We start from the raw sequence: 12,292 nt of genomic DNA, 5'->3' as shown, positions 1-12,292 counted from the left end.
TACACAGACACGTGTGTGGTGAGGAAGGCTCGACTCTAATTCTACAGCCGCAGAATAAACCCACAGATTTCACAGCATGTTAATAAGGGTTAGAAGTTGTTCTGGCACCTTTGAACTCAGACCCATCCATTCTCATAACTGTATTTTTGGTGCTGTGGTTATTTTTGAATTGAATGTGCACATTTGCAGTTGTACCAAAGAAAAACATTTCTCAAGCGAGCTGAGGCAAATGAGAGTAAGAAGGATCTCGTCAAACTAGCTAACAGGTTCAGCAACTGAGAGCTTCCCATCTGATAGATAAAATGAGGGAGAAAGAAAGAGAATTGAGTTTGGGTTGATGAAGTTCTGCTCGTCCTTGTTCTGGGAGAGCTCCTGCATCACTTGGATGCTCAGAAGCGCATCCAGGCAGGTCTTTCTCCTCAAGGAAAGTGAACATGATGTGGGTGGTGTGTGGTGTCTGTGTAGCCCCAGACAACAGTTCTCCTGTACTCTGGGGTTACCGAATTTGCTTTAATAAACTATCGACACTCAGTTGGTGCCTGTACATGGTATATGTGGCTACTGAACACCTGCATCTCCAGGTTTCGTGTGCTGTCTTCATGTATCTCCTGCAGAACTAGAGCAAAGACCAGCTTCATTACTATATTTTTTTAAGTTTAAAAGCAAATAAATTAGATGGAAGCAAATATACACCCACATATGTGTGTCCTTTGGAATAGGAAATAGTTAAATGAAAGCACACATTTTGTCAAGGATTTAAGCCTACTGGTCAAGACAGTATTAAATGGTTGTAGCTTTTGTAATTTAAATGTGGTAAGAAAGGCAAATCAAGTGAAAAGGGCCAGTGGTAGTATTTCTACCCCCTCTCATTCTTGTTTCTCCAAAATTAGAGTGGCTTGAGGTGTTTTTTAATTTTTTAAATAGATATGAGAGATGTGTTTGCATTCTGTTTCTCTAGAGTATCTGCTTTCAGGTTTTTCTCTGAAATCATGCTATCTAAAAGTGGTTTTGTTTTTAATAAATCTAAGTTTATCATGTGAGCATATAACCCTAGACCTTTAGAAGAACACCAGGTGTTTCAAGACTCATGGCAAAATCCTCAAAATTAGAAAGTTACACAACATTAAGCTCTGGGCCATGCCCTGTGAACAGATAAAAGATCTCCAGCTTTTCAACATAGTCAATTTGTGTGCCATTTTAATTATCATGTTAATAAATAAGGCAACATGATTTTATGCATAAGAAAAAAAAAGAAAACCTCATTTGCAAACATATTTCCTGGCGAAAACATATCTAGCCATTTGCTACTCTGCAAACAGTGACAGTTTTGTTGTCTTATCCTTTGTTTGCCAGATATTATTTTTCTCCTGTGAACTTCAAACATATCCCGTACTTCTGAGTTTCAGATTGTCTTCCTTTACTATAAATAGGTGCTCTGTCTTTGTGTTTGTCTTTGGAATATTTGCTGTCTATTCTTGTGTGCTTTTACATGAAATTTTCTACGACGCTGCGACCAAACTATGTTAATCATTTGGTGGAGTGTTGCAGTTTTATAGCTGACTTGCTTTCATCCTTTAATTTATCTTTCTCTTGCACTTTTTGGGTGCTTTCAGAGCCTGGGATGCAAAAGCTGGGGCAGTCTGTTGGCAGTGCACGCTTGTGACTCTGTGTCTTCCCATGCATGTTTTCTGCCTCCTAAAACAGCCTCAGCATAGACATATATGTAAATAAAGCAAGTTTATGCAGGGATGGTTTGATCTTGCAGTCTTTGCTCATGTAATTCTACCAGCTCCCTGGGAGTCCTTCCCCAAGTCAAAGCTGCAGGAGTTCATCCCAAACTCTGTAAATGAAAACTTGTTGGACAGCAGGATTTCTCCCTGCCAGGTGGCCTTTCATTCTTTTTTTTAACATATTTATGGATCGCTTTCTAAAATGTTTACGTTACGCACTAAAAATAACCCTTGTTTGAAACTGCTTTAGACATTGAACTCCACAGAGAGGCCAGTTGCCCCAGCGGAAAGTGAACCTGTGGGCCAAAAGAGCAAAGAGAGTTCAAAAGACAAGAAGTCCCCGGCGGAGCTGAGCAAGCAGAAAGGCAGCAAACAGGAGCCCAGGGAGCAGCCGGACTCGCGGGAGCAGCCGGCAGCCGAGACCGACTCCATCCAGAACGGAGGAGACACTTCCAAGGAGCCCTCCTTCAAGAAGACAGAGAAGAGGCAGTCACTCGGAGGGTTTTTTAAGGGCCTTGTACGTTAACTTGATCTTATCCTTTTTAGTAGTTTTTCAGCTGATTTAAGCACCCAGCCTGCAAGCTGTTAACTATGTGAGGTTTGTGCTCTGCCGGAGTGCAACTGCACAAGCAGCTTGCAGGGCTAAGACCATGTGAGAGCAAAGGAGAGAAAACTTGGGCCTCAGGGTACTGATTCACAGGCAGGCATGGTTTAATATGGCAGGGTTACAGTCGTTCCCACACCCCTGGTTTAGAGGTTCATGCCTTGTCTACAGGGATGAGTCAACTCTTCCTGTAGCTGGTACTGAACCACCTACAAATTAGTGTGTTTATTGAGGAAAAGTGGAGGTGGTGCTGGTTTACAGGAGTAACGTGCCTGCCATAGGGGAGGTTCAGCTGCTGCTTCAGAGCAGCCAGGACATCCCTGCAAGGTGAGAAATCCCTGCAAGGACAAAATCAAGGTAGACCACTGGGTGGGTGGGAACCAGCATAGTGGTCACAAGTTAAGCACCTTGTGTTAGCAATCAGTTACAGGCTAGTTAAAGCGCACCAAAGAAAATGATACATAATATTTTTTCTCCCTGCTTTATTTTATTAAATCTTACCCTAAATTTGCTATGCCCCTTTCACTAAAACCTGAAATATAGAAATTACAGTATTTAGCATTCTAAAAATCTGGGTTTCTATAAGGCTTGGATTTACCAATGTAGCTAGTGGTTCCTCAGACAATTAAATAGATGGAAACTTTCCCCCTTGTCCATATTCAAAGGCTGATGTAGAAACCAAAGCACAACTTAGACCCCTGACTGCCTCTCAGGTGTCTGCAAGAGCTTTCCATTGCTTTTTATAAATCAGTTGGAAGGATGCAGTTTGTTCCTCTGTCCTCACACTGTCCCAAGAGCAATAGGGTCATTTTCAGCATCTTTTGGGAACCTTGTGTGTAAACTGAGTGTCATCTCGAATGTCAAATGATGTAAAGAACCTAAACAGATTTGTCTGTTACCTGCAGTGATTCCTAGTCAATCTGGCCCCCCTGAGGGACATGACATGCAGCTTTTCTTCCTTCTTCCCTACCCTGCTTCTAGGGCTGTCAGGAAAGGACACGACAGCGAGGCAATCCTCCAGGCCTGAAAGAAGAAAGGTCAAGAAATATATAGTGAAATGGCAATGCAGATTTAAAAATTAGCCTTGTTAGGACACTGGGCTATAAAGTTAGGCTGCCATGCAGACCAGTATGACTCATGCAGACACAGATGTTTTTCCACATCATAAGAAGTGTTTAATTTGCACGCATTTCACAGAATTACTATGTATCCTACAGAGGGCAATTTGCATTACCGAAATAATTATACATTAGAAGGGGAATTAAGAATGAAAGAAAAATAACTTTCTGCAGTATTCATTAACAACAGTTCAGCCACTTCTGCTTGCTGTTTCACCCCATTTGTTCTGAGCTAAAATCCTCGCCCACCACAAAATCAGTGGGATTTTCCTGTAGTTTCAATGGAGCAAGGAAATCCTGGAGTTACCTGGAGTAACTACAACTTGCATTGGCTTCCACTCATCTTGACTCCCAGTGAAGTCAAAAGGAGAAATCTTTTTGCCCAGCGCAATCTTTCATGTATTTTAACAATAGATACAAATTTAGAATTATTCCAGAAAGAGAGATATGAGGAAGTGCAAGTGAGGGAGTAAACACGATTTCAAGTGCAAGTTCATGAAAGGCACAGAGAGGAGCAGGAAAGGTGTCTCTGATTTAAAAGACAAGAAAAAGCTTTTTGATCAAGAGAGGAGATGACGGAGAGGTAAAAAGACCATTTGAGGGAAAAATGCAGAATAAATGTAGAGGAAGTAGAGATGTTCTGTGAGATATTTGTGCTTGCTCAAGTAGTATGGCAGATAGTTTGGCTGCATAGTTCCTTATCTTCTGTTGCAATTATAGAGGCCAACAGTATTCCTATGGCTTCCCTCTCCCATTAACAGAGGATGGCACTTAACAAAAAAAGAAAAGTTTTTGGTGATAACAGTTTAGCTGATTTGATCAGTTTATTGCGCTTTTGAATTGGAAGGCAGAGGCAGGGGGAACACAATGAGGTCTGTGTATAGAAAATCTGTTTCAGAAAATGACTACCTCTTTTTGAATATCCCCAAGAAGATTACCCACACCTAAGAAACCTAGTTCTGCAATGATAATCTACACATCTCCTAGGCAATCATACTAAGTCCCAGGAAGGTGTAATCATTAATCTAAAAGTATTAGATCACAAAAAACAATGCCAGAATTTTCATTTGAAGACAACAGCTCCAATATCTGGTAACAACTCATCAGAAATATTAAGCTTTACGCTGATAAAATGGAAGCAGGAGATATTTAAGAGCGGATCCAGCAGACCCTACATGCTCACACAGCCTGTGCCCACCGAGATCTTCCTAATTTCTGGTGAGCTATTTCCACAGCAGCTGTTTTAACACCACTCTGTCGATTCCTCCGGGAAAAGGCACCGAGTACGAGGATGTCAGAGTGCAGGAATGCAGCCCATGAGAACACGTCGGTTCAAGCATTGGCTGAAACTTTCGATTCAAATGGAGCCACTTATGCAAGCAAACAGTGTCACAGCCCAGCTGCGTGGTTTTAGCGCAGACGATAAGGTCCAGTGGCTGTTCCTATGGTAAAAGAGATTAATTTATAAAGTATATAAAATGCAAAGGTATTTAGTGAGCCTTAGAAAGATTAGATTAGAGAAGAAGAAAAAAGATTAATGGCATTGTTTTCTGAGCTGGAATAACTCATACTTAAGTTGTCAGAAGCTGGGAGGGCTTAGCGTGTGGAAACTATTCTGACCTGTTCTGATCAGAGTAGCTGGTATATTGACACAAACTTCTCCTGAGCACAAGCTGGAAAAAAAATATACTCCAATACTATGACATTCCTGTGTGTGCACTTTAAAGTGTTCCACCCAAAATAATACATTCCAGCTTAGCTGTCCCAAATGCAGACAACTTCCACGGCACCGACAGGGGTTCTGCAGAGTAACTGAGAGCTGGTGGTACCTGTGCCTCTGAATCAGACGCAAAGCTGGAATTTGTCCGTTAAAAGGGCAGGAACAAAGTTCTTTATTTCACACTGAGCTTGGAAATTCCAGTTTAACAAGAATCATCAGACAGCCTCCCTCAAAGCTTCCTGCTTTAATCAGCAACCACCTTGAAAATGAGTGCAGCAGGGAGACTGTAGTATAAGCAAATAACAAATGATACTTCTGCAAATGTCCTAAATGAGCCAAAATGGGGATTTTCTAAAATACACTTCCCTTTCTCTACTTGTCCCTCCACCCATTTATAGGAAGAACGGCAAATAGTATCATTGTGTTTCCTAGATCAGTCTAGAACACACTTAAAATCTTCATACATCAGACAGAAACAGCTACAGTTGACAGACTCCATTATTCTTGTAATATGTGAAATCTTCTAACTGATGTGTAGGGTTTTAGGGTTGCTGGATAAATTTGGGATGACTAGCTTGTTTGGTACTGTTTGATGGATACTAGAAACTATTACATTTTTTAACATGTCCTCCATTTGTTGCTACATATAAGTGGCCAAAACACTTTATTCTGTTCTAGAGCATCTTCCAAACTCAACACCAATGTAAGCAGAAGCAAACCCACTGCAGCCAGCTGAGCTGCATGAGATTACAGTTAGTTTAAGACAAGGGATTCTTTTAGTCCATTGTGATTTTTGGCTGCTCTTTTTTATACTTAGATTTTCAAAGGTGAAAAGTTAAAAGAATATCAGTGAGGTGGAGTCTAATCGGTATAAAAACCCCACTGTCTCTGCTTCCCTGAAGGAGATGAGCAAGTTCAGCTCCTTCAATGCCTGGGTCTGACACAGAACAGCCCTATGGTGACCTGAAGTGATGAGTCAGGTTTCCAGTGCAAAACTCACTGTGTGAAAGGACAACTCGTGTGCGATTCTGCACAGTTTCTATTCTAGGGAGAGCACGCAGCAGTCACCTTTAGCTTTGTCACGCTGTTTTTTCTGTTTAGCATGTAATGACTTAAGCATCTGGCTACAAACAGGATTGGCATCCCATGCAATGTTATCAGTGACCTCTGAAACAGTGTTTGTGGATCGATTTTGCTGTTGTGTTCTGAAGTTTTGATGGCTTCAAGGCCAGTGAAATTAGTTCAAGGCATCTTAAGACAACTTTTTATCAATTACTAGTCAAAAATTTAGTTGGTATAGCTAGATCTATGCATTTCCTTCATCTAAGCCAGATTAGTGTCTTGAACTGGTTCCAAAATCAGAATTATCTTTGTAGTGTAAAAAAAGGTTTTCACTCTTGCATTATCAAACACCTGTCATGCATAAAAGTATTTAATGTTCCTTTAACTCAGACCAGACCAAGGCTGGCTATAATACACTATTAAACATGCTCGAAGGACTCTTAGCGTGGTTTCAGCAAACCATTTAAGCCAGGGAAATTTTAGAGAAAGTTATGTCAAAACTACAATACTATAAGTACACACCAACATGTCCCTGGTATGTTAATCCAGTTTCTAAATACAATTGCTTTCCATGCTGACTGGTATAATTATATTAAAATAACCAACACATTTAGGCAAAGCTTCAATCAGTAGCTTTCTGGGATTATCATTATACAGATGGTGTTTATATACTTATGCATATCAAATACCGGGCAAACTAAGAAAAGCAGAGAGGTGAAATAAGTGGAAAATATCTGGTAGCAAAACTCTAACACATTAATCCCAGATTTAACTGTTCTGAAACATCTGAAAATTTTTATAAATGTCTGTATCTTATTCCGCAGGGTTCCAAAAGGATGTCTGATGCAGAAGTGCAAACAGATCCAGTGTCCATCCTACCTGCTGGGAAATCCAAGTAATGAATCCGCTTGGCTGCTGAAGGATCAGCAGCTCTCTCTAAGCTCCCTTGCAGTAGAGATGACTCATTATTTTCCTTTATATGGCTGTCATCAAATGCCTGAGGCTAAAGCAAACACTGGTGTATCATTTAAGGTATATCATTTACAGGGTTTGTTCATCAGATGTTAGAAAGCAACTCTAAAGATCATCAAGCAACGTGTAGTATATTTAAAGAAAGACCATGTGGATGATTTCAAGTCTATAGAGGGTAGAGTATGTAAGGTGAGCAAGCAGCAGTGAATTAAATAAATGGCAGAAAAAAAATGCATGTGACAAAGGAATGCAGTTTGTGCAGCAAGGCATGAGCAGCAAATCCTCAGCTTTAGAGAACTTTAAAGCAGCCAGGAAAAAAAACTAAAAAAAAAAAAAAACTCCTTTGATAAATGTTATACTTAAATGTAAAAACAACCAAGCCACCTTTCGTGGTTTTCAATAGAGCTGAAATTAGCAAAAAGTCTGCAGTATAATTGAATCAGTGGTTATAAAGCTTCATCTTGGTTATTAATGTAAATTAAAACGCTAAAATGCAAAGGCTTTCCATGATTGAGACAACTTCTCTTTTATCTTGGTGAGGTGGGATAACAAATTAAAAACTCTTTAAGGTTCTAATAGAACACAAGGGGGCACCCGCGGCCCCCCCGTAGCCCTAACGCCAAGGCTGTACCTACAATCCTGGTATTAATGTTTTTCAGATGACAGGAAACTTAGTTATTTCATCAAATATTTGTTTATATCCGTACTTGTAATTAATCCTAATAAAAACCAAAATCCAGGCACCTCCTTGCTTCACAAGACTCCTGTAATAACTGTAGTTAATAAATTTTACAGAAAATTAAGATTACTGTGGTTTATTCAACCCTGGGCTAACCTGGGCAGGGAACTGTGGGCCTGACATTTTAATCCACACTAGCATCTGAATGATAGAGTACTGTATATTTTGACCATATTATGATTAAATAAATGAATACTTACCCTTTTAAAAAATCATTTGCTGCTTTAATCTTCAAACAAAGTTTGTGATATACATCACTGTTTCCTGATGATTGATGTGACATTAATGCATAAATCAACACATAAAAACCCTGCCTGTTAAGTTAATAGATGTCATTCTTCATTTGAGTAAAGATGGAAATCAACAGGAAATCAAGCGAGAATTCTGTAAAATCTGCAGAATTAGATTTCTAAGTAGTCATAGAAGACAGAGGTAAAAGAGCCTTGTTTCTCCCTAGGAGCCATTGTAGGGAGGTGGTATTTTTGCACTGGCCTCTGCAAATCCGTGGACTTGTGGTGGACACCAAACCTTGCCAGTGGTTCTATGCACAGAGAGCACAGACAAAAGATCCTTTAGTTGTAATAGTACTTTCTGTTCTCCTTCCTAGCACAATGGGCCTTTGATGCCGTATAAAGTGATATCAATCAAGAGTGACTGCTTACAGATTTCAAACCTGATTTGTAACGACCTACTTCTAATCTCTGCAGGACAAGTGACTTCTGTGCATCCCCATTTATGGTAGCATGAGAGAAAATTTAGGCTTGTTATACCCAGTTTTGCTCCACAAAAGAATTCTCAGGCTCTGTCTACACTACAAGAATAAACAGCTTTAATTAAAGTCAATGCATATAAAGCTACATACATTGAGGCAACCACCCTGGTTACATACTGGTGTTAAAGTGCCAGATGTCAGCATAGCAAATGTTAGCAGAAAAGAGGAATAAGCTATCATGCCATTTGTTGACTTCACACTGCTGTAATTGCCTCTGTATTAGAATAGCAACTAAGTGATTTTCAAATAAAAATATTCTCTGTCTAATTAACGATATTATAGACTGTATATATATTATTATAGTGTAGATGATATTATTTTTATTATTATTATTAGGATTGATCAGGCCTTCAGTGGGAGAAAAAAGCCTTTTCCTTAGTCCACAGTTTAGGAGCAGGTCTGCACTGATTGAATTCTATATTCCTGAGGCAATTGGGACTGCTGACCATGTGATTTGACCGTATCGCTTGGCAGTGGGGCTAATTTCAGGAATCAGGAAATCCTCTTGGCAGAAAATCAAGAAAAACAGTAAGTTTGACTGTGGATGTCCCTTATGCCACCGAGCTATTACTGCAGATGAAACAACGGTTAGTGCTGGCACTGCCTCCCACGTAGAAACTCCCTGTTTTGCTTGATTCTTCTCTGATAACAGGAACAACACAAGCTTTGAAGTGAGTTGGCCTTGTGATACAGCAACACATGGAGCCCCAAGAGGAAGAAAGGTCTTAGGAGATGCATCCACAGTTAAGTTGAGCTTCCTCATTCCACGTGCCATATAAGAAACATGAAAGTACAGTTTTTATGTTCAAGCCTGGTAAAGTTTAATGAGTTGTTTGGAAATCAAAGCTTTGGAAGAGGCTGCAATCCAAGACAAAGAAGAAGAGCAGCCAAAGCAATAGCTTGCATTTAGACTCTGTTGTCAACAAATAAGCTCTACTTTTATGCATAGGCTCTTTTGACGGGTACTGAAGCAGGTCAGATTATTTCAAGGATTTTAAGGTATGCTTCATGTAGGCATTTCGGAAGAATATTAAGAAGCTAATGCACTCTCATAAATATAAAAATCCCAGGGAATGGATTCAAATTGCTACTTCTCTTGTAAGAAATGTGTCTCTCTAACAGACAGATGTTTAGCTCTCCCCTACGTAAAAGATCTTGTTCCCAGCTGAGGGTCAGAGCTCTGTCACACGTGTCCTGCTGTCGCTGGGATGAGCCCTCAGTGAGCTAGTCCCACCATTGAAGCATGGAGAAGCGAGCAGCTTCACAGCAGGTTGGGTGCTGCAGGTTTTCGTAACCTGAAAGCGAATTATCTCCCATGAAGGTCTATCTGAGTTCAATTATTCTTCTCTGGAAGCTGTCTAGATGTTTAACCTCATTGCACTTCAGGAAGGTTTTTATAGATAACTCCTGGTAAAACCGCCCCGTGCCGACTGTTATGATGCACAGCCCAAGCAGAACAATGTGATTTGTGGTATTAAACAGTTGGCATGTTAATTGTGCACGTAACCGGCAGCTAATTACCAGCACACACAATACAGGTAATTGTACTTTAGTAGCTAATATTTACTTGTTGTAAGCATCATCTACAGACCCTTGCCCCAAAAAAATGTCCAACCTGTCCCAAGGTCACCCGTCCCTGTCTCCAAGGTAGGGAGGAGAACTGGCAGAGTTATCACACTTCCCCCCCACATTTTAGGGTATAGAGGGAAACTGAGGCAGGGCTGAGGGCAGGGTGTGTGTCTGTGTTGTGTCTGTGTCTGTGCTCAGGGACAGTAGGTTTATGGCTGTTGTCACCCAGCCTGGCATTTCCCTAGTGGCACCACTGGGACAGGGCCTGTTTGTGGCTGCAAAATGGCCACAAAGTGTAAGAAATGGCTTGGTGGGTCACAGAAAGGAAGAAACCCCATTGCCTGCAACCTGTGGGGGCTGAAGTGCTGCTGTGCAGGCTGGTGCCAGCGAAGTGCTGGCTGCGTGTGGGGGTACCACCACCCCTCGGTGTCCCACCACCTCATCCTCGTCCTTCCAGTCCTGCTTTGCCTCCTCAACCTGCTGCTCCTGCCCTGACCAAAGTGTGGGGACTCCAAGGAGTTCCTGCAGATCCCAGGTCCTGCAGAATACATGCCTGAAAGTATCATAATATAATTATACTCTTGTTCCTGCATAATAGGATCTTTGGAGGTTCCCGTTGGGCCACCTGTCTGCTGAACCACTTATTCTGTTGAATTGTGTGCATCCATCCGTCTATCAATCACACTGTGTTTGCATTCCCAGAGAGGTTTGCAAAGCAATAACCACCTCTGAGAGTGTCTAGAAAGTACAGACTTTCTCCCTGTTGATCGTATCAGACCTGTGTCTACCCTCAGCCTGGTGTTAAGTTGAAGCAGCCTTCCCATTGGGAATCTGATTAAGATCTTGCCCCTTGTAAGTACAAGATCCTTCTCCTTAAGAAATGAGGGTTTGGTCTGCTCACACTGATACCAGGATCTGACATCTAAGGGAGTAACATGGTGCATGTGTTTCACATTGCAAGTTCTGCACTCAGGATTTAAAACATGTTTTAAGACTGCCTTAACACCTTTTTACATCATGTACAGCTTTGAGGTGACTTATGCAACAAGATCCATGGTTTCATACACAAAAAAGATAGCACAACAGAAGATTAACACAAAGGGTTAGTGCACAGATGAGTTGTGGCTGTGAGTACCGACTCCATTTGTGGGGTTGGAGATGGAATAGCTCTAACTTCAGTATACTTGTTTGAGAACATCAGTGGAGAATCTGGATTTGCTATAGACTCCACCTCTTCTGGATAACACACCCAGGTCTTTACTGGCAACTTCAGCAGTTTAGCAGTTCTGAGAACACAAAAACAGGAAATTCTGCAGCAGCTTTGACGGAGGCTGAAGATGAGTTTAAATTCCTTCAAGATTGTATTATTTTCTGAAAATAAATTATCAAAAACCTTGAAGAAGAATAAAAACCTTATCAACAGTCTTCTCTTTTACTTAATCATTTCCTATTGAATTTGTCCCCTACTAAACTGCATAGGAAAACAACCTCCTGCACAGGAAGCATTAGCAATTTGACTTCAAACCGGAAAGGTACAAAGTCCAAATTCCTTCTCTAGCACATCCCACTGTAAGGAGGTGATGTAGCATTTGGTGCTACCCCTTCACCTACTTTTACACAGCGCAGGACTAAGGTTCTATATGATTATTGCAATGCATGGAGAATGGTAAAGATAATCTTCAAGACAAATCATTATTACAAGTTTGTGGATACATATTTGTTGCAGTATTTCACAGATTTTAAGGATGTCTGTGATTTCTTCATTAGAGTTGTTTGGAAAATGTTATGGAAGTGAGGATTAAGTCGTAGAGTTCTCAGTATTTTTTTTTTTTTCCGTTAGCAGTTTCTAGTCAATTGGAGAAATAGATCCTTAGTTGGTATAAAATGAAATTGTACCGCTTGGGTAAATGAGATTGAAGTAACCCAGCGTGTTGAGGCACTGCCATCACAGGAAGCTTTCTCTCTGCAGCTTTTGAGCTCTGGCAGTGACTGTCGTAAGCAGAGGG

The 12,292-nt window shown here is 40.8% G+C and overlaps 1 protein-coding gene across 1 annotated transcript in view; it reads left to right on the top strand.

Annotated features, from left to right (window-relative positions):
- BCAS1 (brain enriched myelin associated protein 1) overlaps positions 1–7,133 on the top strand; it is a gene marked incomplete at both ends in the record, with an annotated part of 34,253 nt that extends 27,120 nt beyond the window's left edge. Inside the window, 2 exons of the mRNA XM_080354670.1 lie at positions 1,981–2,247; positions 7,059–7,133. Coding sequence (XP_080210796.1) covers positions 1,981–2,247; positions 7,059–7,133 — 342 coding nt within the window. The remainder of the gene's footprint in view (positions 1–1,980; positions 2,248–7,058) is intronic.
- Between the last annotated feature and the right edge of the window lie 5,159 nt (positions 7,134–12,292).

Source organism: Nesoenas mayeri, assembly GCF_963082525.1.
Source record: "Nesoenas mayeri genome assembly, chromosome: 16".
Classification (NCBI taxonomy): Eukaryota; Metazoa; Chordata; class Aves; order Columbiformes; family Columbidae; genus Nesoenas; species Nesoenas mayeri.
Note: the sequence above shows the minus strand (reverse complement) of the source record. Positions and strands in the feature narration are given on the sequence as shown.